Source organism: Microcaecilia unicolor, chromosome 6, assembly GCF_901765095.1.
Source record: "Microcaecilia unicolor chromosome 6, aMicUni1.1, whole genome shotgun sequence".
NCBI lineage: Eukaryota > Metazoa > Chordata > Amphibia > Gymnophiona > Siphonopidae > Microcaecilia > Microcaecilia unicolor.
In genome coordinates, this window is record NC_044036.1 from 215306529 (window position 1) to 215334213 (window position 27685).

Here is a 27685-nt window from a genome sequence, read left to right on the forward strand (position 1 = left end):
AAGACTGGAGGGTAGCCAATGTTACTCCGATTTTTAAGAAAGGTTCCAGAGGAGATCCGGGAAATTATAGACCGGTGAGTCTGACGTCGGTGCCGGGCAAGATGGTGGAGGCTATTATTAAGAATAAAATTGCAGAGCATATACAAAAACATGGACTGATGAGACAAAGTCAGCACGGATTTAGTGAAGGGAAGTCTTGCCTCACCAATCTAATGCATTTTTTTGAGGGGGTAAGCAAACATGTGGACAATGGGGAGCCGGTTGATATTGTATATCTGGATTTTCAGAAGGCGTTTGACAAAGTGCCGCACGAAAGACTCCTGAAGAAATTGCAGAGTCATGGAATCGGAGGTAGGGTATTATTATGGATTAAGAACTGGTTGAAAGATAGGAAGCAGAGAGTAGGATTGCGTGGCCAGTATTCTCAGTGGAGGAGGGTAGTTAGTGGGGTCCCGCAGGGGTCTGTGCTGGGTCCGTTGCTTTTTAATGTATTTATAAATGACCTAGAGATGGGAATAACTAGTGAGGTAATTAAATTCGCCGATGACACAAAATTATTCAGGGTCGTCAAGTCGCAGGAGGAATGTGAACGATTACAGGAGGACCTTGCGAGACTGGGAGAATGGGCGTGCAAGTGGCAGATGAAGTTCAATGTTGACAAGTGCAAAGTGATGCATGTGGGTAAGAGGAACCCGAATTATAGCTACGTCTTGCAAGGTTCCGCGTTAGGAGTTACGGATCAAGAAAGGGATCTGGGTGTCGTCGTCGATGATACGCTGAAACCTTCTGCTCAGTGTGCTGCTGCGGCTAGGAAAGCGAATAGAATGTTGGGTGTTATTAGGAAGGGTATGGAGTCCAGGTGTGCGGATGTTATAATGCCGTTGTATCGCTCCATGGTGCGACCGCACCTGGAGTATTGTGTTCAGTACTGGTCTCCGTATCTCAAAAAAGATATAGTAGAATTGGAAAAGGTACAGCGAAGGGCGACGAAAATGATAGTGGGGATGGGACGACTTTCCTATGAAGAGAGGCTGAGAAGGCTAGGGCTTTTCAGCTTGGAGAAGAGACGGCTGAGGGGAGATATGATAGAAGTGTATAAAATAATGAGTGGAATGGATCGGGTGGATGTGAAGCGACTGTTCACGCTATCCAAAAATACTAGGACTAGAGGGCATGAGTTGAAGCTACAGTGTGGTAAATTTAAAACGAATCGGAGAAAATTTTTCTTCACCCAACGTGTAATTAGACTCTGGAATTCATTGCCGGAGAACGTGGTACGGGCGGTTAGCTTGACGGAGTTTAAAAAGGGGTTAGATAGATTCCTAAAGGACAAGTCCATAGACCGCTATTAAATGGACTGGAAAAATTCCTCATTTTTAGGTATAACTTGTCTGGAATATTTTTACGTTTGGGGAGCGTGCCAGGTGCCCTTGACCTGGATTGGCCACTGTCGGTGACAGGATGCTGGGCTAGATGGACCTTTGGTCTTTCCCAGTATGGCACTACTTATGTACTTATGTACTTATGTACCACTGCTGTAAAAAGTTACTCACTGACAATCATCTCAGCCTCTGACTAAATAAATACAAAAGTGCCTTATATACAGTGGATTGGGCATAAATTCCCTCCCAAATCATACAGCCTTGCAACTTCAGCTAATTTCTGTCTTACTGCTTTGTTTACATAAAATGGAATACGCTATCTGAATGTTATGGAATACAGAACACAATATCTAAATGTTTATGGAACACAGCAGTTTCTTTTACAGGAGATTATAGTCGCTGTTTTGCTATAGGAATCTCTCCTAGACTCAGGTCTTATCATTGTTTTGTCTAGTATCCTCAACACATTTTCGCTTTCAAGCTGTGTATACATTCTTAGTGTCCTTGTAGAGTCAGCGGCACCAACTCTGTCAGGGAGGGGAAGAGCAGTCCTTGCTGGATCAGCATGACCTTGAATTCGCAGCTCTCAGCAGAAAGTAAAGATGCACCTTTCAGGCATTTTAGAGCCCTTAGCTTATGCAGTTCATGGGTCATAACTGACTTGTCAGTGGTCAGAAAAGTGCAAATCAATTCAAGATGGATGGAATGGACTTCGAAGGAAGAAAAACAGTGAGACTGAGGTGGAAGAAGAGGTTGAAATCTACAAGAGGGTGAAAGTAGTAGCCCGACACCACCTCCGCGGCCAACCGAGCGAGGAGTATGGGAGAAAAGATAACCTCCATGGCATAGGGCCGCGACTGAAGCAGAGTCTTCGGGGTAAAGCCAAGTGGCAAGGAGATGGAGAGTACGAGAGATAAAGAGGTCATGGACGTAGGAAAGTTTGTTACAGACAGAGCGGGCATTCCACAGAGCGCAAGAGAAAGGCAGGGAAGAAGGGGGGAGGAGAGGAACAGAAATTAAATTGGAGAAATCACGGTGTGACCTGAACAAATAGGATGAGAGCTGATGTGGAGGACCAGGATTGGGATTAATGTCCCCAGCAGACAGCAGGAGAAGGAGCAAGAGAGTACGGAGAAGAGTAGAAGAGGTATGACGACAGCAACAAAGGCGAGATGTACTCAGATAGAAAGGAGATGGATGAATAGAAGGAAGGAAATATTGAAGGTTGAGAGCTGAGAAAAAGGAAGAGGAAAAAAGAGATGGTGAGATGATGAATACAGAGGGTGGACAATGTGTTCCTGCAGTGTACAGTGATTTCAGATGGAGAAACAGATTAGGAAGGGACAGTACTAAGAAGAAAATGTGTACTGGAGCCATAAGTAGTAACTGGGAGAAAAATAAATGTAAGAGAAAAATGCCCCGCACGCCATGAGGCGTGCGGCACCTAGAGCAGAGGCCCCAAGTGGATCGGAGTGGACCTGGGAGTCACCCCGGAGAAGGCTGTAAAGGATATGCAGATGCAAGTCCTCCACAGCACCTGAAAGGCAGCCGGTGGTAGAGCTGGGCGCCTCTCAGCCGAGGAAAGGCTTACTAGGAGTTAGGCCGAAGCCAGCATTCCTCCCACTGAGGGTTGCCTGATTCTAGCCAAAAAGCACGTGGAAACCCTGGGCACCTGGAGCGAGGGCCCTGGGAAGATCGGGGTGGACCTGGGAGTCACCCCGGATACAGCTGTGAGGATATGCTGAAGGGCTGCAATTCCTCCACAGCGCCTGGTGTGAGCGCTGGGCACCTAGATCGGAGGCCCCGAGTGGATCGGAGTGGACCTGGGAGTCACCCCAGAGAAGGCTGTAAAGGATATGCAGATGAGCTGCAAGTCCTCCACAGCACCTGAAAGGCAGCTGGTGGTAGAGCTGGGCACCTCTCAGCCAAGGAAAGGCTTACCAGGGGTTAGGCCGAAGCCAGCATTCCTCGCTCTGAGGGTCGCCTGATCCTTTTCATGAGCTTCTACTTGCGAAACCTGGTGCACAAGCTGTCAGACTTAGTTGAGACGCTCCCTCCAGAGCAGGCTGAGCCTTTTCATCAGTTAGTGAAGCAGCAGAAGGCATGTCAAAAGTTCTTGGCCAGGGGCACTTATGACATTTTTTATGTGGCATCCAGGATCTCTGCTCAAAGTATAGCAATGTGCAGACTCTCATGGCTGAATGTTTCTGACATGGAGCTTTCTGTTCAGCAGAGGTTGGCAGATTCCCCACGCTGGGGTGATAACCTTTTTGGAGAGAAGGTTGAGGAGGTCGCTGACCAAATAAAAAAACACACTGATACCATCTCTTCTCTCTCCCGCCAGGCGCCTTCTGCATCAACTGCCTCAGCTAGGAGGACTTCTGGCAAGCCAAGGAGGAGTTTCTATTACTATCCTAGGCATAGATACAACTCTTCAGCTCAACCCCAGCACGGTTGTTCATGTCAACAATGTGCGCCTAAGGCCCCTGCTGCTCCCCAGGCAAAGCAAGGGACGAGCTTTTGATTGGCTCCAGCAGAGCATAGCTACAGTAAATGTATCAGTCCCAGATGACTTGCTGGTAAGGGGGAGGCTAAAATTTTTTCACCAAACGTGGCCTCTTATAACCTCCGATTGGTGGGTTCTTCAAATAGTCCATCTCGGATACGCCCTCATTTGGCATCTCAAACCTCCAAACCGCCCACCGAGAGCTCATTCATTCAACTCTCAGCACAAGTTGGTACTTGCAGAGGAACTCTTCGCCCTTCTAAAGGCCCATTCGGTTGAACCCATTCCACCAAGGGAAGGGAGTCAGGGATTCTATTCCAGGTATTTCCTTGTGTAGAAGAAAATGGGGGTGATGCGCCCCATCCTAGACCTAAGATCCCTGAACAAATTCCTAGTCCAAGAAAAGTTCAGGATGGTTTCCCTGGGCACCCTTCTCCCAATGATTCAGGAAAATGATTGGCTATGCTCTCTGGTCTTAAAGTATGCATGTACTTATGTCCTGATACGTCCAGCCCACTGGAAGTATCTTCGATTTCCGCTGGGAACACATCACTTTCAGTACTGTTTGTTGCTTTTTGGCCTCGCGTCAGCTCCCAGGATCTTCACCAAGTGTCTAGCGGTAGTTGTAGCATTGCTACACAGACTGGGAGTCCATGTGTTCCTATATCTCAATGATTGGATGGTGAAGAGCACCTCAGAGTAGGGTGCTCAGGAGTCCATGCGGATGACTATTCGGGAACTTGAGCTATTAGGGTTCATTTTAAAGTACCCCAAATCCCATTCCAGGCTTCAGGCCCACAACAGGCTAGAATCAGATGCCTTCCTCCTCAGTTGGGGAACAGGTCTTCCGTATGCATATCCTCCATACCTCTCATAGGGAAGACTTTGTTGAAACTCAAGCAAAACTGCGGAACCATGATTCTGATGACACCATACTGGCCACCGTGGAGATTGGAGTGTTTTCTGATCCTCATCACACAGAATGAGGGGTCAATTCTTTATCCCAACCTCCGGCCTCTGGCTCTCACAGCTTGGATGTTGAAAGCCTAGAATTTACTTCCTTGGGTCTTTCGGAGGAAGTCTTGTGGCTTCCAGAAAAGATTCCACTAAGAGGTGTTACTCTTTTAAATGGAGGAAGTCTGCCATCTGGTGTGAGAACAAGAATCTGTTTGGGGTCTAGAATCCAACTCCACCATCCTAGGCCCATTTTATTCTGTTCCAGGCTGCACCCTCATTCAGCTTGTATATAGATTCTGGTTAATCTTTGTTATGTCCTCGCCGTTATGAGGCCCAATTGACCAATATTTGTTTTTGGTGAGCCTGGATGCTAGGGATTCCCCACTTGCTTGTCCTCGGAGAAAGTGAAGATATTTACCTGTAGTAGGTATTCTCCGAGGACAGCAGGCTTTATATTCTAACAATCCCTCCCACCTCCCCTTGGAGTTGTCTCCTTTGTTATTTTTACTTTATCTTTTCCTCTAGAATTAAACTGAGGAAACGACGTTCTCACGGCAGACGGGAAGGCACTCGTGGATGCACGGTGGAGCGCATCTTGCGCACCACAAAGCTCTCATTTAGCTTTGGTAAATTCCAGACCTGGCAATGCAGATCAGTGTCACCCACTTGTGAGAATATAAAGCCTGCTGTCCTCGGAGAATACCTGCTACAGGTAAGTATCTTCGCTTTATCCACTGAAGTAGAATACAGCGCTTCAACATCAGAAAGGCCTTTCAAATACTTATGCAATATATTCATTACAATAACTCCAAACCATCCTCCAAGTCTAAGAGACAGAGTTCTCCCTAAGAGATGCTCAAAATGATGACATATCTCTCCCAAAACAGGTTAAAATGGGGGCAATACCACCACATTGGAAATACAGGGTAAGGCAAAAAATAAATAAATAAAGTGACCCCCTAGAGTTTTTTTGCTGTTTTCTCAGCAACTGCTTGGAATTTACAGTGCTGCATATGTCTAGTAGTGCAATAAAATTAATTAATTTATTTATTTGTTACATTTGTATCCCACATTTTCCCACCTAATTGCAGGCTCAGTGTGACTTACATAGTACCATAAAGGCGTTTGCCAATTCCGGTATGAACAAATACAGTAGTGTTGTGGTAGAATAAGGTTTGTGTGTACAGACACATTAGGGAATCGTAGAGGAGAAAATCATAGAGAGGAAGAGTTATTATATGTCCATTACGAGCTTTGGTTTCGTTGTGTTGCAGGGTACAGGCATGTAAGTTGGGTCGGTAGGGTATGCCTTTTTGAACAGGTTAGTTTTTAATGATTTCCGGAAGTTTAGGTGATCATAAGTTGTTTTCATGGCTTTTGGTAATGCGTTCCATAGTTATGTGCTTATGTAGGAAAAGCTGGATGCATAAGTTGATTTGTATTTGAGTCCTTTGCAGCTTGGGTAGTGGAGATTTAGGTATGTTCGTGTTGATCCTGTTGTGTTTCTGGTTAGTAGGTCTATGAGGTCTGTCATGTATCCTGGGGCTTCGCCGCAGATAATTTTATGAACCAGGTTGCAGATTTTGAAAGCAATACGTTCTTTGATTGGGAGCCAGTGCAGTTTTTCCCGGAGGGGTTTGACGCTTTCGAATTGCGTTTTTCCAAATATAAGCCTGGCTGCCTTGTTTTGAGTGGTCTGAAGTTTCTTTTTATAATTTGTTCTTTGCATCCCACATAAATTCCTTTGCAGTAGTCTACATGGCTTAGTACCATTGATTGTATCAATTTGCAAAATGTTTCCCTCGGGAAGAATGGTTTCACGCATTTGAGTTTCCACATTGAGTGGAACATTTCTTTGTTGTAGATTTCACTTGGTTCTCTAGTGTGAGGTTACAGTCGATTGTAACACCGATAATTTTCAGGCTGTCTGAGATAGGGAGGGTATAATCTAGGATGTTTATGCTTGTGGGTTTGTTCGTATTGTATTGGGATGAGAGGATGAGACAGTGTGTTTTTTCTGTGTTGAGTTTTAGCTGAAATGCGTTTGGCCATGAATTCATGATATTCAAGCTGAGCTTAATTTCGTTGGTGATTTCTGTCAGATCACGTTTGTAAGGAATGCATATTGTGACATCGTCTGCATAGATGAAAGGGTTAAGGCCTTGGTTGGTTAAGGATTTAGCTAGTGGGGTCATCATTAGGTTGAAAAGGATCGGTGATAGTGGTGATCCTTGAGGTACTCTGCATTCTGGTAGTAATTTCAACATGAACAGGCGATTTAACTAGCCGGGAGCCATTTCTGTCGGTTAAATCACCTTGGATATCAACCCTTACTTTTTAAAGAAAGTGAGATTATTTCACCCTATGGCAGCGGCGTTCCTAGGGGGGCAGACACCTGGGGCGACTCCCCGCCCCCCGGGTGCAGCATCCCCCCCCCCGATGCAGCGCGGACCCCCCCCCCCCCGGGTGCACGCCACTGGGGGGGGTGCCGCAGCGCGCGCCTGCTCAGAGTTCCCTGACTTCGCGCGTTCGCTGCAGCTCCCTCTGACCCGGAACAGGAAGTAACCTGCTCCAGGGCAGAGGGAGCTGCAGCGAATGCGCGAAGTCAGCGAACTCAGAGCAGGCGCGCGCCACGGCACCCCCCAGCGGTGTGCACCCAGGGCGGACCACCCCCACCGCCCCCCCCCCCTTGGTACGCCACTGCCCTATGGCATACTTAATAATATCTGCTATGACCGGAAACCTTACCATGTTCTCAATTCTCTGGCCTCCTATAAAACAAAACAAACCATTGTCATTATGCCAATACATGGTCTTCTAAACAGATTCCATATGTTTTCAAATAGGCCCAGCTCTTACATTTTGAAGTGCCAAAAACTATTAAAAAAAAAAAAAATAGAAGAAGAAGAAGCTATCAAGTAAGCCCCATGTCTCACATATTATTTATCAAGGAAAATTAGTGTTGCTGTCAATTTCTCTTAACTATATTGACAAAAATATTTTTTGAAAAAGAAAAAAATCTTTAGTCTTTAATTTTTGATTGAAAGAAGAAGCCCTCAGAACAATTTTGAGATTTTAACATTGATTTTTTTTATATGTATTTTCATATATTATTTAGACAAGAATGGCAACCAGGAGGATACCTGTGTTATGCACCTTCAACCTTCTTTTTTTCTTTTAATTCTGTTTATTCAAGTATAACATGTACAAGTAGCAACAGGAAATATAAACAACGCTGTTACAGGAAAAGAGAAAAAAAAAAAACAATAATACAGAGCAGAAGCAGACAACATAATAATCTATAAGGTCTATCAACTGCACTAGTATGAAATGCTTTATCATTATAAACCCCCAACAGTCACACCACAATCATTCATGTCCGCATTCACACATCTAGAAGAATTACAGAGTCATGTAAGTGAAAAGGTATGTAAGTAAAGAGGTAGACCAACCCTAACCCATATAGTGCTCTAAGTGGAGAGAAAGAGCTCAACATTTAATGGCATCAGTATCTATGAGACAGCACAGACATTCCAAAAACTATAAAGGAGAATAATGATGGCATAGAGAACTAATGACAGAAAAATATAAAATGCAATAGCTACCGGTAATACAGCCTGCGGTTGCACATAAAGAATGTATAAAACAAAGTAGTATAAAGTAGTACTTAAGCCTGGAGAGACCACCAGAGTGGAAACCCATACAGAATCTTGGACTCAAACTCTCCCCAGCCATCAGTCAATAGGAGAAAAGCAGATTTAGAGTGCTACTCTCCGGTTGCCGTCAGCTGCTGGCATAGACGAGACCAAATTTTTTGTAAGCTTCCCATTCAGATTTATGTTTGTTCCCAGAGTTTCTAAGTTCAAAAGCAGCAACTTCTTTCATTCTTGCTGCCCAAAGCTGACTAGGAGGAGGTGTTGGGGAGGGCCAACTGGTGAGTATTAGCAAGGTGCAATGTAAGCAAACTTTCTCGCCTCTGGAGGCATCAATGCATCTCATAAAACTTGATAATTCCCTGGAAGCAAAGCTTGCATGTTCCAATCCAAAGTGACCTGAAGAGTCTCATTCAACACATCAAACACTCAGTTCCAAATAATGAGTGATGTAGTCCCACATTGTAAACAAGTGTCATCAGGACAAAATCCCAACTTCACTCCTCTCCCTAGTTATGTAAATATTATGTAAAAGCTTCAATTGTGTTTCTTGGAGCTGAACATCCTTAACATGGGTATATAAATTAAGAAACTGGGTCTTAATATCATGCCCTGAACAGTAGTGTGGAGAATAATGGACCACTGTTTGGCAAATGCCTGCAGCACTACATCTGCTTGCAAATCCCTGCCCAATTGGTTTCAAAAGGAAAGTGTGTTGGAGGTTGCTGGGATAGTGGAGAGATGTTTAGTGAGGTAACCCACCTCCCAATCGGTATGCTTGTTGCGCATGGTTAAATAATAGTGTCTAAGCTGCAGGTATTGGAAATGGTGAGTTGCGAGCACTCCTGGGGTGCTCTGCAACTGAGCAAAAGATGGGAACTGCCCCCCTCCCAACAGCAAGACTTTACCTAAGGTAGACAAGGCCCCTGTACCCATGACTGAAAAATAGGACTGTCAACCCCAGGAGTAAACATAGGATTAAGGAGGATGGGAAGGAAGGAAGGAAGGGAAAAAAAAGCCCTCACTCCTCTACCTTCTAGGGCCAGCCACCAGTGCCATACCTATCGAAATGCATGTATCTTTGGGCTAGTCACCTCTCCCCCCCAAGCCATGAAGCCTAGGGAGAAAAGCATGAGGAGCAGAACGATGCATTAAAAGTCCTTGGGGGAGTACCAATAAGTCTGTATACTGACCCGAAAGCCCACTATGGTAGGGTGAAAATGAATTTTGGCAGCCAGGGGTTCAAGGGACAATAGGAATAACAAGGGAGATAGAGGGCAACCTTGCCACGTCCCCCGCAGTAACTCAAAGGGGGTGGATAAACAGCCATTGATAATAATATGGGCAGTAGGTCTCATGTACAGGACATGAACCCATGTTGTACACCCTGTATACCCACGGTGTGCAACAAGGTGTATAAATGCTGCCATGACACCATGTCAAAAGCTTTTTCTACACTCAAACTCATAATGAGAGATTTGTCTGATGGACAAGGTCTGGATTGCAGAACCGCCAGTACTTTCAGCAGATTCATGGAGGCATAGCAGCCGGGCACGAAGCCCATCTGATCTGTGTGAATGAGGGAAGGAAGGAAATTATTTTGCTAAAGTTGTTATCCTGGTTCAGAAGTGATACGGGCCGATACGAATCCAGTTTGTCTGTGGCCCTCCCAGGTTTGGGCAGAATAATAACATGAGCTAAATTCTGAGCTGGATCTAGCTGGGGTTCCATCAGAATCCCCATAAACATGGCCTGCAGTGGGAGAGGAACCTTGCCATTTAGCATTTTGTAAAACTCAGGGCCCAAACCATTGGGCCCAAGAGATTTCATGAATTTTAATGGTTGTCTGGATTTCCTCCCCCATTATTGGGACCTGAGATACTAAGCCTGAGAAGCAGAAAGGGAAGGCAAAGTTAGGTTTTCAAACAAAAGAGAGCACTGCGCCTCATCACTCTCCTGCCTTGCATATAAAGCCTTAAAAAGATATAAACTGAGCAGATATAGCCGAATAAGAGGTGTACATTCTGCCTTGTTTTGTCTTTGATATTAGTAACAATGTGCATGGCTCTGTGTGACCTTGTGAGTCAGGCCAAATATTTACCTTTTTTTATATACTATGATTTCTCTAGAACACAGTTTCTCAATCCAGCCCTCATGGAACCCCAGGCCAGTCTGTTTTTCAAGATATCCACAATTAATGTGCATTAGATAAATTTGCATGCACTTCCTCCATGGAGGAGTGACCTTGTGGTTAGAGCCCTGGTCTTGACATCCAGCAGTGGCTGGTTCAAATCCCACTGCTGCTCCTTGTGATCTTAGCCAAATCACTTAACTCTCCATTGCCTCAGGTCCAGCAGTGGCCAATCCAGGTCACAAACAGCTGGCAAGATCCCAAAAAAGTGCAATACATTTTATGCTGCTTATCCTAGAAATAAGCAGTGGATTTCCCCCAAGTCCATTGTGAGCCCTCCAGGAACAAGAAAATACCCAGTGTACCTGAATGTAACTCACCCTGAGCTACTACTGAAAAAGGTGGGGTGCCACAGGGACAGTGGCGTACCAAGGGGGGGGGGCGGTGGGGGGCGGTCCGCCCCGGGTGCACGCCGCTGGGGGGGTGCCGCGCGCCGGTCAGCGTCGTTGGTTTCCATGCTCCCTCTGCCCCGGAACAGGAAGTAACCTGTTCTGGGGCAGAGGGAGCATGGAAACCAAGGATGCTGACTGGCACAGCACCCCCCCAGCGGCGGGCACCCGGGGGGTTCTTTCGCTGGGGGGGGGGAGGGTGTCCCTTCGCTGGGGGGGTTGCACTGCACAGGGGGGTGCTGCACCCAGGGGGGCGGGGCACATCGGCGATCTGCCCCGGGTGTCAGCGCCCCTCGGAATGCCACTGCACAGGGATCAATACTTGGACCAGTGCTATTTAACATATTTATAAATGATATGGAAATCGGAATGACAGAGTGTGGTGATTAAATTTGCAGATGACACAAAACTATTCAAAGCTGTTAAAACACGTGCAGAGTGTGAAATATTGCAGGAAGACCTTAGGATACAAACTGGGCATCCAAATGGCAGATGAAATTTAATGTGGACAAATGCAAAGTGGTGCACATTGGAAAGAATAATCCAAATTATAGTTACTGATGCTGGGGTCTACCTTGGGGGTCAGCACTAAAAAAAAAGATATATGTGTCGTCGTAGATAATACACTGCAATCTTCTACCCAGTGTGCAGCGGCAGCCAAAAAAGCAAACAATGCTAGGAATTATTAGGAAATGGATGATGAATATGACCAAAAATACTATAATGCCTCTGTATCGCTCCATGGTGCGATTGCACCTTGAATATTGTGTTCAGTTCTGGTCACTGTATCTCAAAAAAGATGTAGCAAAATTAGAAAAGGTTCAAAGAAGAGCAACCAAAATGATAAAGGGGATGGAACTCCTCTTGTATGAGAAAAAGCTAAAGAGGTTATGGCTCTTCAGCTTGGAAAAGAGACGGATGAGGGGAGATATGATTGAGGGCTACAAAATCCTGAGTGTTGTAGAATGAGTAGAAGTAAATCGATTTTTTACTTATTCCAGAAGCACAACGACTAGGGGACACTCAAGGAAGTTACATGGAAATACTTTTAAAACAAATAGGAGGAAATATTTTTTTTCACTCAGCGAATAGTTAAGCTCTGGAACTTTTTGCAGGAGGATATGGTAAAGCGGTTAGCGTATCTGGGTTTAAAAAAGGTTTGGACAAGTTCCTGGAGGAAAAGTCCATAGTCTGCTATTCAGGCAGACATGGGGAAGTAACTGCTTGCCCTAGGATTTGTAGCATGGAATGTTGCCAAGATTTGGGTTTCCGACAGGTTCTTGTGAATTGGCTTGGCCACTGTTGGAAACAGCTTATGATCTGACCCGTATAGCTACTTTTATGTTCTTAGGTGTGAGCAAAGCCCAATTATAAGTACATAAGTACATAAGTACATAAGTAATGCCATACTGGGAAAAGACCAAGGGTCCATCGAGCCCAGCATCCTGTCCACGACAGCAGCCAATCCAGGCCAAGGGCACCTGGCAAGCTTCCCAAACGTGCAAACATTCTATACATGTTATTCCTGGAATTTTGGATTTTTCCAAGTCCGTTTAGTAGCGGTTTATGGATTTGTCCTTTAGGAATCCGTCCAACCCCTTTTTAAACTCTGCTAAGCCAACCGCCTTCACCACTTTCTCCGGCAACGAATTCCAGAGTTTAATTACACGTTGGGTGAAGAAAAATTTTCTCCGATTTGTTTTAAATTTACTACACTGTAGTTTCATCGCATGCCCCCTAGTCCTAGTATTTTTGGAAAGCATGAACAGACGCTTCACATCCACCTGTTCCACTCTGCTCATTATTTTATATACCTCTATCATGTCTCCCCTCAGCCGTCTCTTCTCCAAGCTGTATAGCCCTAGCCTCCTTAGTCTTTCTTCATAGGGAAGTCGTCCCATCCCCGCTATCATTTTAGTCGCCCTTCGCTGCACCTTTTCCAATTCTACTATATCTTTCTTGAGATGCGGCGACCAGAATTGAACACAATACTCAAGGTGCGGTCACACCATGGAGCGATACAACGGCATTATAACATCCTCACACCTGTTTTCCATACCTTTCCTAATAATACCCAACATTCTATTCGCTTTCCTAGCCGCAGCAGCACACTGAGCAGAAGGTTTCAGTGTGTTATCGATGACGACACCCAGATCCCTTTCTTGGTCCGTAACTCCTAACGTGGAACCTTGCATGACGTAGCTATAATTCGGGTTCTTTTTTCCCACATGCATCACCTTGCACTTGCTCACATTAAACATCATCTGCCATTTAGCCGCCCAGTCTCCCAGTCTCGTAAGGTCCTCTTGTAATTTTTCACAATCCTGTCGCGATTTAACGACTTTGAATAACTTTGTGTCATCAGCAAATTTAATTACCTCGCTAGTTACTCCCATCTCTAAATCATTTATAAATATATTAAAAAGCAGCGGTCCTAGCACGGACCCCTGAGGAACCCCACTAACTACCCTTCTCCATTGTGAATACTGCCCATTTAACCCCACTCTCTGTTTCCTATCCTTCAACCAGTTTTTAATCCACAATAGGACATTTCCTCCTATCCCATGACCCTCCAATTTCCTCTGTAGCCTTTCATGAGGTACCTTGTCAAACGCCTTTTGAAAATCCAGATACACAATATCAACCGACTCCCCTTTGTCCACATGTTTGTTTACTCCTTCAAAGAATTGAAGTAAATTGGTCAGGCAAGATTTCCCCACACAAAAGCCATGCTGACTTGGTCTCAGTAATCCATGTCCTCGGATGTACTCTGTAATTTTGTTTTTAATAATAGCCTCTACCATTTTCCCCGGCACCGACGTCAGACTCACCGGTCTATAATTTCCCGGATCTCCCCTGGAGCCTTTTTTAAAAATGGGCGTTACATTGGCCACCTTCCAATCTTCCGGTACCACGCTCGATTTTTAAGGATAAGTTGCATATCACTAGCAGTAGCTCCGCAAGCTCATTTTTCAGTTCTATCAGTACTCTAGGATGAATACCATCCGGTCCAGGAGATTTGCTACTCTTCAGTTTGCCGAACTGCCCCATTACGTCCTCCAGGTTTACTGTGAAGTCAGTAAGTTTCTCTGACTCGTCCGCTTGAAATACCATTTCCGACACCGGTATCCCACCCAAATCTTCCTCAGTGAAGACCGAAGCAAAGAATTCATTCAGTCTCTCCGCTATGTCTTTGTCTTCCTTGATCGCCCCTTTTACCCCTCGGTCATCAATTAAATAAATAAATACATCTCATGACAAACTGAGCTGTGAAATCCTTCTTTTTCAGGTTGCACCAACTTTGTGCTATATGCTTGATCCACCTGCCTTACATGCTCACAATCTTTCCATCGATAATCGATAACTTGAAAATGCTAGTCCTCACAGCATGGGAATTCAGTAGTGCTTAGCCTCTGCATTAGGATTTCTAGCACATACTCAAAATATTTAAATTTTTGCTCGGAAACCGTTGGCCAAATATACCTATGCTTTAAGGTGGAAGAAGCTTTCTGTCTGGTACTTCCTGAATGGTTACAACCCCATTTACTGTCCTCCTTTAAACTATTTATACCATCTCTATTGTCTGAGACTTCAAACTTCTTCTACCAGAGTGTATCAGCATGCTTTTCTAAGTCTATTGTTCTTAGATTGTTTGGCTACTGGCTTCCAAGTATCCCCTCATTTGCTTGAAGGTGGAATAGCTGAGAGTGTCATATGTAGACCCCAGGTCCAGCAGACATAGAATGCAGGTATCAATGTATGACATGATACTGCTGCAGCACTGGCGCACTTTTTAAACTTGCTGGCTATCTTCAATCTGTACAATTGCATTAAAACTAGCTGTAGCAAAATCAGATGACTTGATGATCAAAAGTTATTACCAATGCTGGTTGATGTACTGGTACCAGTGCAAATCATGGTTATGCAAAATATAATGTAGACTTAAAATTGAACAAAAAACCATAACTGGGGTAAATTTAATGGGGGAAATTTTTTCTGCTTTATTTTTACATTATATTGCTGGATGTCACCTCATTTTGGCACCCCCCCCCCCCCCCCCATGGGACAACAAAAATGAAATTTGAGGGTTTGTCCATAAACTAAGAATTGAACTAGTCTAGTACAACAGTTCTGTTGAGGGATCCCACCTCCCCATGCTCAGTAGAGCACTCTGGAAAGCTCTCCAGTCCTCACAATTGGGCAGCATCATTTTCCTGCCCTTGACCAGATGGATGTCACTCACTTGGCCTTTGGAGAACTTATATGCTGAACTTATATGCTCCTCTACCCAAAGTGAAAGAATCACAACTGGGTTCATTGGATGGGCTAGTCTAGTCTTTTTCTGCTATCATATACAATGTTGCACACTCACAGACTCACAGCAGTCACATTGCTCCCATGCTCTCATCCTGTCATTCACTATAGTTATTTTGGGTGTTTGGGTTTGTTATACTGCCATTAACTGACTTGCAGATCACAGTGGTGTACAACTCTAAAAACAAGAGAAAGACAGAAAAAAACTACAATAATTGATAGGACAAATTCAATTAACCCAATCGAAGTCAAACATACATTAAAGGAAAGGGGGAGGGGAAGAAAATAAAATACTGCATGAACCAAGTAAGAGATGGTAAAGCCTTATGCGAGACTAAATGCTTTGCTGAAACAGCCATGTTTTGAGGGTTGCCTTGAATTTTTTAAATGACAATTTTGCACAGATTGAGAGAGGCATAGAATTCCAAAGAAAAGGGACAGCAAAGAAGAAACCTGGTGCCGGTTGGATTCCAGCTGAGCAGAACAGGGACTAGGGAGGCACAATCGGTGGTCATTTTTTGAATGAAGGAGATGTGCTGGGGAATAAGGTTAGAGAGATATGGGGGGGGGGGGGGAACCCAATCGTTAGGCTTTGAAAGTAAGTGTAAGAGTCTTGAAGTTAATCTGTTGATCAACTGGGAGCCAATGGGATTTGATAAAGAGAGAAGAGACATGATCATACTTTTGGGCATGGTGAAGCAATTTGAGAGCAGCACTCTGGACGATCTGGAGTGAATGAGAGCAACCAAGGTTAATAATGTTACAATAAACTAGTTTGGTGATGAGGAGAGAGAGAATCAAGGCGTGAAAAGTGTCATAATCAAAGAACCTACGAACAGAGCGAAGTTGGCAAAGAATAAAAAAAAGCCTGTTTTACATAAACCAGAAACTTGTTGAGAAAAATTAAGTTGAGAGTTGTGATAAAGTCACATCCAGGATAGTTGGATTAAGGCAGTTTCAGTCTGAAATACAAGTCCCAGAAGGCACTGCAGGCAAGGAGCCAGAGGGGGAGATGAAGAACCCAGACTGGACTCCTAGCTGCAATCAGGGAAGACATGGGTGTAAGCTGGCAGGTTGTGTAGAGTGGCTGCCACTTGGCGGAAAGAGAGTTAGGAAACCCTGTGTGCAGGAGCTCATCATTGGTCTTATTAGTTTAATGCTCAACTCAGCTGGTATGGGTGTGGGGAAGCTAATGAAAGGAGAATGATTGGTTGTGGTAGCTGAAGCCAGGGATTGATTAGGCAGGTGGGAAGGAGTCCCAGGAGTGGAGTTCAGTTCAGGAGAGAGAAGCAGAAGGAGAGAAGGAGTTGCAGGCTGAAAACCCTTGGGTAAGGAGGTCCCTAAAGTACTGGCAGTTGCAGGCTGAAAATCCTTGGGCAGGGAGGTCCCTAAAGTAGTGAAGCAGGCTGAGATTCCTTGGGTGAGAGGAAGTCCCAAAAGTATTGAATTCACTGTGAAGCTGATGCAGGGGAAAACCCTTGGGTAGAAGGAGTCCCTAAAATATTGAACTCTCCTGAAGGTAAAGAGGATAGAAGGTAGAAAATGCTGCTTGGTGACTGAACTGTGAGATGAACTGAAAGAACTGTTTGTCTTGGGAATTGAATTACTGGTTATTGTGCATTGGATAAAGAGCCCAGACTGAAGCCTGTAAGCCTGTATTGAATCCTAGTATGTGCTATGCTGCTGTTGGAACTGTGTACTAGAAACCTGCATAGAATAAAAGTCCTTAAGATTGAAGTTACTGGTGGACATCTATTTCTTCATTGTACCGGGAGCCTGTGGCTGCAGGAGATTGTTCTATCCTTGGCTGCACAAGAGAGGTACCTGGTTACAGAGTTTAAAAATTACACCAAGATAATGGAAAGAATTCACTGGGGAGAGTATGACCAAAGAGATTTAAACGTAAAGAAGAGGTTGACAGTCCACCCGTGAACCAGCACACTACTGTTTTATCCTTGTTCAAAACCAGTCTATGAGAATGTAACCAGTCAGAAACAAGGGTAAGGCAGTACTGTAAAGGTTGAACAGACAGTGAAAATGGATTTCTAGGATAAATCAATAGGATATCATCTGCATAACAGTGAAACGAGACTCCCAAAAATTGAAAGAGAGTTTCCAAAGAGCTAAGAAAAAGATTAAGGAGAAGAGGAGAAAGTATTGAACCTTGTGGAACCCCACAACCAAGAGAGTGAGAAAAAACATAGGATGTCATTTGAACCTGAAAAGAGCTATCTGTTAGAAAATAAGAAAACCACACAAGAACCATACCTGACACACCCAAAGCTTCAAGACAGGAAAGTAGAAGAGAGTGGTCAACCAAATCAAAAGCCACAGATAGATCGAGTGAGACAGCCAGGACTATTTTATGTTTATCAAGGTGAGAATAAATTTCACTGAGTAGCTAAAACCATTTCTGTACTAAAGCAGGACCTAAATCCAGACTGTTTAGGGTGAAGTACAAGCATTTTATCCATGAAAGAAGAAAATGAAGATAAACTACTTTTTCTAAATATTTGGACAAAAAACACAGATTAGAAACTGGGCAATAATGCACAGAGACTTGGGAATCCAAAGATGTTTTTTTTTTTTTTAGAATTGGGCGGACTACTGCCATTTTCCAACGAGCAGGAACTTGGCCAGAGGAAAGACTATAGTTGATAAGAAGCAGAATTTTAGGAAGAAGCTCTAGTTCTGTTATTTTAAGCCACTGTGAAGGAAAGGGATCTAAAGAACAAGACGTAATCTTCATTGACTGAGGAACTTCCAAAAGAGAGATTGAAGTCTGAAGCTGAAAAGAGGATAAAGAGGATAGCGGAACTGTAGAAGGGAGTATATTGGAGATCAACTGAGGAGATGGAGGGGGAGGTTTGTGAAAAAGAAAGGGGAAAAGAAGGTGAGAAGATGGAAGGAGGTGAAGGAAAAGATTGGAGAAGCTTTTCTACTTTTGAATCTCTCTAGAGTGGTTATTCTCAGTGCTTAAAATGCAAACGTGATATATACACCAGTGAGTCTATTCTAAGCCTGTTTAGGATCAGTTTGCAGGTGCCAGTATGTATAATCTTGTTTCTGATGTAATGTTAGCACCACTCTTAAATCCCTATGCTTGAGATAAACATTTTAGGAACTTGAAGAGACAGAACCTCAGTCTAAGATCTCTACCACAATACAACACACCTGCCACACTATATGGGCCAGAAAGAGTGAATACATTTTTCTATACAAGTTTTGCTTCAAGCGATGACCCCCCCCCCCCCCCCATCGTATAACATTTCTTTTATTTATTAGGATTTATTTACTGCCTCTTTGAAGGTAATCAATAGAAATAAAACAAAATAAAATATGGAAAAGAAAATAAGATCATACCTTTTTTATTGGACATAACTTAATACATTTCTTGATTAGCTTTCAAAGGTTGCCCTTCTTCATCAGATCGGAAATGAGCAAATGTTGGTAGATGGCAGTATATATAAGTGAAACATCAAAGCATTCCAGTGACAGTCTAATAGGATGGGGGTGGATAGGTGAGAGACAGGAAGAGGGACCGGGAGATGTGCATGGAGACAGGAGGGTGACAAAGCAGTACAATTTTATGGTTTATAATAATGTGCTAGAAAACCCAGATCTTTGTTAAATGCTGTCTGGTGGGTGTCAAAATATTTAATCATTCTGGCTTCAAAGGTCTTACATTCCTATATTGTTTTAAAGTTCCCTTTTAAGATTCTTACCATGAAATCACTGGTTCAGTGTTTTGTGGTTTTGCCCCACAGGTGTGACATCTTTATTGGTACTGGCATTTTTCATATGGTGAATGATATATGCCACATTGGAAGATGAGCACGTGAAAGCTTCCTTAATGTTGAATATTTTTCCTTTGTGAATGACAGTGGGGTCCTGCGAAATATTTTGGCATAGTTTGCAGCTGGATATATTGCAAGGATGTGTGCCATTCTTTTCTTTTTGAGTCTGTGTTGGGAGCGTACTTCTAATTAGCTTGTGTTTTAAGTTGGGTGGCTGTCGGAAGGCCAGCACTGGTTGGGATGGGAATATCTCTTTCAGTAATTCGTCCTCCTGGAGTAGAGGCTGCAGATCTTTTATAATTTTTCTTAATTTTTCCAGCTCTGGGTTGTATGTCACTATAAGGGGGATTCTGTCTTTGGCTTTTTTTTCTTTCTACTGTAGCAGATTTTCCCTGGGTGTTTTGAGGGAGGAGGCAATATTCTTGGAGATTATTTTGGGGTTGTAGCCTTTCTGTTCGAAGGATGCAGTCAGGATTTCAAGGTATCTGTCTCTGTCCCCTGGGTCCGAGCAGATGCGGTGGAATCTTGTGGCTTGGCTGTAAATAATAGATCTTTTTGAAGGAATTCACTCAAGGCAATGTACAATAAGAATAAATCAAACATGAACGTTAGACGATTAAAGCAGTAAAAATATTTAGATAACAATACAAAGTATGGCATAGTATATATACTACTTACAATGTCAACACAATATGTAATAGAAAATTTTAATGGACAGTGCAGGGTATAATGTCAACACAATACATAATAGAACATTTTAATTGACAGTGTAGGGTATAAGCAAAGATGGAACATATAGATAGGTAAGAGGAGTTGGAAAATAAGGTGACTAATTTAAAGAAAGGTTCACATGAGGTCAGAGAAATGGTTAAATATTATCTCAGGTAGGGTATGAGTGGATAAACATGTGCTGTTGCAGTATGTGCAACCCGTGTCACTCCTTGTGTGTGTGTGAGAGACTAACAAGTTAGTTACTTCTTCCATTAAAGGCCTGGTTGAAGAGCTAAGCTTTTACCTGCTTTCTGAAGTAGAGATAGTCTTGTGTTAAGCAGAGCCTTTCAGGGAGTGCATTCCAGAATGAGGGATCTATTCCAGAGAAGGCTCACTTTGTAGTCAGACCATTGTAAAGTGCATTACAGTCATCCAGTCTTGATGTTATCATGGCATGCACAACTGGGATAAGATTTACCTTTTTGATGTAAGGAGAGAGGCAGTGTATCTGTCGCATATAGTAGAAGCACCTGTTGAAGGCTGTTTGAATTTGGGGAATCAAAGTGTTGAATCGAACTGTATTCCAAGGTTCCAGACTTGTGATTTGAGGGGGAGTTTGTACTTCCCAAAAAAGATTTTGATATCAGGTATGTATCCATTTGTGTTAGGGACCCAGAGAAGCTTGGTTTTACTTCGGTTCAGGCAAAGTTTGTTGTGTTTAGCCCATTCTTGAATTGATGTTAGACAGGTAATCAGTTTATTCAGGGCTGTAGGTAAGTCAGGTTCAACGGGTATGAATAGCTGCAAATGATCCGTGTAGATGTAGAACTGAGTGTCCATTGACCGAATTAGCTCAGCTAGTGGCTTGAGGTAGATATTGAACAGGTCAGTGCCCATGGTGGCGATGAGTTGCTGCCAAACATTATGGATTGTTGCCTGTCTGATAGGATATGAACCAAGCAAGTACTGTTCCATTGGTATCTATTTCTGTTAGTCGTGCTAGCATGATATAATGATCCACAGTGTCAAAAGCAGCTGAGAAATCTAGCAGTCCTAAAGATCTCCTAGTAGGGATACAAGGACCGTTTCTGTTCCATAACTGGGTCTGAATCCAGATTGACATAGATCTAGCCAGTTTTTCTCTTCTTGCCAATCACTGAGTTTGTTTTATAAGTTTCCCTAGAAATGGAATGTTGGATACTTGCTGGTAACTTTCAAGTTTGTCCTGGTCAAGGTTGTTTTTCTTTAGCAGAGTGAACCAGTGCCCTTTTTAATGCTGTTGGTAGTTGCCCATTAGAAAGGGAGGATTTCACAATTTTTATGGCGCCTTCTATGAGGCCCATACTTGCCTGCTGCACTATCTTTGATGGGCAGGGATTGAGGGAGCAGGTAGTTGGTCAAAGGTCTCTTAGGATTTTGTCAAGGCTTTCCACTGTCATTGGGTTAAAAGTGTCCCATCTGTCTCTGTCAGGAGGGGGTGAGTTTGTGCACTCCTGGTTAACTGATTGGAGACTGGGTGGGATTGCCTGTAAATCCTGATGGAGACTTTTAATTTTGTTGGCAAAGTATGCAGTTCAGTTTAGACTGAGAAGGCTGGTTCTGTGGTGGAGGTTGCAGTAGGCTATTTAGTACACTGAACAACTACTTGGTTGAATTGGCAGCCTGTGCAATGCATTGAGATAAATTTTTGTTTGCTGTTAAGGCTCGGCAGTACTTTGTTGTGTGCTTCCTACAGTTTAGACTGTCTTCATGAAGGCGAAGTGTACACCATGTCCTTTCCAGTTTCCGTCCTTTTTTAGTGATGCTGTTTTCTCCAAGGTCTTGGCTAAGTGTGTATTCCAAATGTCAACCTGTTCTGACACTGTATTGTCTTTTCATCCACATGTGGATAGTCCAAGGCCTCTACGAAATTCTCAATGGTCAGCTTTTTTGTTTTGTCTCTGATCTCCTTCCAAACTCTGGGAGGTGCCATTTGTTTCAGGTGGTCACTTAGGGAAAATTTAATTAGAAAATGGTCTGATCATGATAGGGGTGTTATTTCAATACTGTTATCTCAGAAGTCTGGGATGTCGACCCCTTTGTAGAATACCAGGTCTAGTATGTGACCATTTTCGTGGGTTGGAGAATGGATCACCCGTGTGAATCTTACTGCTGTCATCGTGTCTAGAAAGGCAGCTGTGGTGGTATCTGGGATTTCGATGTGTAGATTGAAGTCTCCCATGATCACCAGCCCAGGGTAATTCAGGGTCACTTGAGTAATCAGATCTAGGAGTTCTTGCACAGATAATGTGTTGTTATGAGGTGGTTATACCATGAGCAGCCAGATTGGTTTCTCCTCTTCAAGCTGGATTAAAAGAGATTCTGATTCATTTAGCTGGGTGATGGGGATTCTTCAAAGTTTGATTGTATCCCGAATCAAGACCGCTACCCCTCCACCCCGCCTTCTTGGTCTTGTTAGATGTTGAAACCTGTTGGCCATAATTCAGCCAGTGGTAAACCCCCACTTTCATCTAGCCATGTTTCACTTAATCCTAGGATGTCAAGATACTGTTCATGATACTCATCGTGGATCACTAAAGATTTCTTTGTAACTGATCTGGCTTTCACCAGTCCTATAGTTCCCAAGGATGGTCTGGGGGTGCTGAGGGTAGCTTTGGTGTGGCAATGAGGTGATCTTTTAAATACTGTTATGTAGGTATTTGACCTCTTGCACTTTGGTTGGTGAGGATTATAGTTTCCTCTCCCACACACCACTGGAATCCCCAAGGTCTCTTGGTCTGCTGGACCAGGCACATTGTTTGTGTCAGAAGATAGTTAGCCAAACGTTTACTGGGTGGCACTGCAGTCCACCCTGTGGATCATCAATCTATAGCCAATCTCAGCAAGGCAACACTACAAATAAAGTATAGTAGGAAAGAACAGGAAGAATACATGCTGCCCTTCACCCAAAATAAAAAGGTACCCACCTGCTGCTTACACACTACAGTAGAGGTAGTGGTAACAATAGTGCAGATACCACAAGTGAAGATAATAGCCCTGCTGCAGATAAAGGCCATGGTGGACTTGTTTATGGACCCACCGCATCAGGAGATAAACCACATAAATAAATTAAAATTTAAGAGGATTAACTACAGTTAAGTGGACTCCTGCAGTTAAAGAGGAGATAATGTATTCTCACCATTATGCTACAAGACCTATATTTAAATGAAGAGGGACTATTAAGAGAGTCTACCAAAAACTGGAGGAAAGAGGAATATTGCCACAGGAAAAGCTGTAGAACACCAGAAGAAAGCTCTGTTTGACAGGATGCAAATAACAAGTGATAGCAATAAATCTGAAAGACTGAGATCATACTCCACGTACCCTGGCTTAGGAATGAGGTTAATTAATTGTCATGGAATGCACAAAACTAACCCATTTGGAGATGATAACCCTGAAAGAAGTCTTTGATTCAGTGCTAGCTCAAAGGGAACTATTAGTAGCACTTTGTGAAGTGTTCAGTGTTCCTAAGATAGACATGCAGGCACTGGACAAATACAATGCTGCTGTGTAACTTCTGAGGTTTTAAGGGAGGTGAATTAGCTGCAGGCTTAAAGGGAAACTCAGAAAGCTCCCCAAAACAAGCATTATATTTAGATACAACAGACTCAATATATTCATGACTAATTCTTCCTTAAATAGTTTTAGGATTACCTATAGAGTGCAATGGATTCTTAAATGGATTTATAGTTGCACCTATTTTCTGGAATCCTGATATCATACTAGGAGAATGTGTGGACTGAAACCTAACCCTATCCCAGATATCTCCGAAATATAGTCACCTGCTCGTACTGGAGTACCATTGCCTTTATGCAAAGTTATTTGTTTATAATGGATTTTTATAAACAGAATGCAATGGGACAACATAACAGCACTGCCTTGCTGGAGAGACAGGCCAGAGTACATGGTCCTTGGTCACTGAGGTCAGTTGAGCTGGGTCTTATTTTTAAATCCTTCCTAATCCATTAAGGGACTTGTACTCCAGATTGGCTGCTAGAAACTGACAGAAAATGAGTAGGGAGTTTAAAACTAGAATGAGATCCGTTACCCATTATAAAGCAGCATTGTTAAACAGGTGCTGAGCTGCATTGCGTGTGTGAAGAAACCATAAGTACATAAGTATTGCCACACTGGGACAGACCAAAGGTCCATCAAGCCCAGCAACCTGTTTACAACAGTGGCCAATCCAGGTCACAAATACCTGGCAAGATCTCGAAAAAGTGCAATACATTTTAAGCTACTTATCCCAGAAATAGCAGTGGATTTCCCCCAAGTCGATTTAATAATGGTCTATGGATTTTTCCCCTAGGAAGCCGTCCAGACTTTTTTTTAAACCCCGCTAAGCTAACCGCCTTTACCACATTCTCTGTCAACGAATTCCAGAGTTTAATTACACATTGAAGAAAACTTTTCTCCGAATTGTGTTAAATTTACTACTTTCTAGCTTCATCGCATGCCCCCTAGTACTAGTAGGCTAGTGATTCTAGCTCCTCTTTCCACTTGCAGGTCCCATGAGAATGGTTCCATGGAAGAGCTGGACAAGAAGTGGGTGAGATACCAGGAGTGTGATTCCCGTAGCAATGCGCCAGCTACGCTCACGTTTGAGAATATGGCAGGTAATATACACTAGCAGTGTGCTTATTGCGTGATTTTTGTTTTACCTTATTCTTAGCTCATCACATGGTTTCTTCTAGTGCTGATTCTATTTCTTATTGAAGTAGTTTTAAAGGGGATCAACTTCACATTACAGGAATGTGTACTTATGGAACACAGTATTTGATTTTAGACACACAGGCAGAAGGGACAAATAAGGAGGACACCTCAGTTTTAACTAATTGAGAGGGACATTTCGTCACAATTTTGAACCTATAGCACAAAAATTGATGCAATCTAAACAAAGTGTGTAAAACTTAGTTAAAAGCTATCAGAACTTTTAAGAACGAAAGCTGGTCTAATTAAAGCTGGTATAACAGATGGGCTGCTGTTTGCAGTGACATTAGGAAATGTCAATAACAAATCCCATGTCATTACATATTGTTGTGGGGGGGGGGGGGGGGTTCCGCTTGTTTTCATTTGTTAACATTTTGTGTATTTTTTTCATTCATCAGGAAAAGAGTGCATACTCTTTAGGAAGAGTGCACACTTTTTGCAAATAGTACATGTTTTGCGAAGAGTGTGCACTCTCAATGACATAGCTCATGTCTCATGTAACAAACAGATGCCCCCCCCCCCCCCCCGCAAAAAAAGCCCAAAATGAACATTCCTGGAAAAGACACAGGAAGAGACATGAAAAAACATTTCCAGCTGCCCATCGTCAGCCAGAAGGTTATCTGAACTCATTGTGCTGCCTGGAGCATTGCATTGAAAACTTTAAGGTCTAAAGTTTAGCAACAGGAAGTTGCCATAGAGAGGGCGGGATGCAGCAGAGAGAAGGACATGGAGATTGTCTCTGACTGTAAATCGCTGCCAGCTGCAGGATGCTGTAGGTAAGAACAGTGGAGAGGAGGGCAGAAGGGAAGAAAAGCAGCAGTGGCTGGGGAGAGAGCAGCAGTGGTGGTCGTGGGTAACAGCAACGGGGGGGGGGGTGATGGTGGTGGGGGCAGCAGGAATGTTGGTGGGGGCAGTGGCAGCGGTGGTGGGAGAGCAGTGGGGGGTGGCCTTGAAGATTTTTTGCCCCGTGCCGGGCTTTGTCTCTCAGCAGCCCTGTAGGTGAGCTAATTGGATGCCTAGTCACTGCCTGGGATGGTGGGAGAAGGGGTAGATAAAGAATTTATTTGGTGGGACCAGGGCCAGGGTCAGCCTTAAGGCTGGAGAGCCAGGCAAATAAAGCATCAGACTTCCATCCACACAAAAATCCAGACCACACTATGAGAAAACATAAAGAACTTGAACTTTACTGTGCTTTCAATTGATAAAGCTCAGGAACAATGAGTGGAGGAGTGGCCTAGTAGTTAGGGTGGTGGACTTTGGTCCTGGGGAACTGAGGAACTGAGTTTGATTCCCACTTCAGGCACAGGCAGCTCCTTGTGACTCTGGGCAAGTCACTTAACCCTCCATTGCCCCATGTAAGCCGCATTGAGCCTGCCATGAGTTGGAAAGCGTGGGGTACAAATGTAACAAAACAAACAAAAAAAAAACACAAGTCATACCAAACATCAACCTATCTACATTGGATATCCTTCTCTCCTACTCACACTTCTTAAAATTCAAGGCTACATGGGGTAAGCTGATGATATTCAGAAACGCAGTCAACAAACATGAACGAACAACATACACCACGAGAGGAAAAATAGACCCCACAATATTCTGGCAACAGGTCTACCAAAACGAATGGTCAACAAATACAGACACCATTCAATTCCTCCAGGAATGGGATGACATATGTAAGGCAACATTAGACACAATTGACCCAATCCAAACCAGAACATCACATAGGAAAAAATCTAATCCATGGTTCACCAAAGAGCTGAAAGAACTCAAAACACAAGTCAGAAAACTAGAACGCGCATGGAACAAAAAGAAAGATGAACACATACTGAATGCCTGGAAATCACTCTGGAGGAAATACAAATATACCATTAAATAGACCAAAAGACTACACTACAAAACAATGATTGGACCAAACTACAAAGACACACACAAACTCTGCTACCTTGTAAATAAATTGCTAGATACCACACCAGTTACAAACAACAGCAAAGACACACCAGGGGTCGACGACCTCACGAAATACTTCAAGGAGAAAATCATACAATTACGACTTAAAATACCCACCAGCCCTATTGAATACGCAACACTCCTAAACTGTCTAGACCCAGAAGATGGAATATACCCAGCAGACAGGATCTGGACCGAATTCAAATTACTGTCAGAGGACCTCATCTCTAAAACGCTCAAATGATTCGCCAAATCCCAATGCAAACTAGATATCTGCCCAAACAATCTCATGAAATCACTCCTCAACAATTCATAATAGACCTAACGAACCACATGAATTTTATGCTACAAAACGGACTTTTCCCAAAGGAAAAAGGAAACATTTTACTCATCCCAATACCCAAAGACACAAAGAAAAACGCAAGCGAAATAACTAACTACAGACCAGTAGCATCTATACCACTAATAACCAAAATAACCGAAGGGATGGTAACCGAACAACTCACAAACTATCTCAACAAGTTCTCCATACTGCATGATGCCCAATCAAGATTCCGGTCCAATCACAGCACAGAAACAGTATTAATTACCCTAATGACCAAATTTAAACAAATGATTGCAACCGGCACCAATATACTCCTCTTACAATTTGACATGTCAAGTGCCTTTGATATGGTTGACCACGGAATCCTATTACACATTCTTGAATATTTTGGCATCGGAGGCAATGTCCTAAACTGGTTCAAGGGGTTCTTAACCTTAAGCTCATATCAGGTCACATCAAATTCAACTACGTCTGCTGCATGGACACCTGAATGTGGAGTACCGCAGGGATCCCCCCTCTCGCCAACTATTTTCAACCTAATGATGATCCCCTTGGCAAAACTTCTATCAAACCATAACCTCAACCCATACATATATGCCGATGATGTAACGATTTACATTCCTTTCAAACAAAACATTAATGAAATCTCCAACGAAATTAACCAAAGTCTACACATCATGAACACCTGGGCAGATGCATTCCGACTGAAACTGAACGCAGAAAAAACTCAATGCCTCATACTTACCTCCCAATACAACAAGAAT

At 43.3% G+C, this 27685-nt stretch overlaps 1 protein-coding gene across 4 annotated transcripts in view; it reads left to right on the forward strand.

Moving 5' to 3' along the window:
* The window catches only part of GRIN1 (glutamate ionotropic receptor NMDA type subunit 1), a 703940-nt gene that overhangs the window by 596331 nt on the left and 79924 nt on the right, over nt 1–27685 (forward strand). For all 4 annotated transcript variants that reach the window (XM_030206505.1, XM_030206506.1, XM_030206507.1 and 1 more), the window contains one exon: nt 24446–24555. In XM_030206505.1, coding sequence (XP_030062365.1) covers nt 24446–24555 — 110 coding nt within the window. The remainder of the gene's footprint in view (nt 1–24445; nt 24556–27685) is intronic.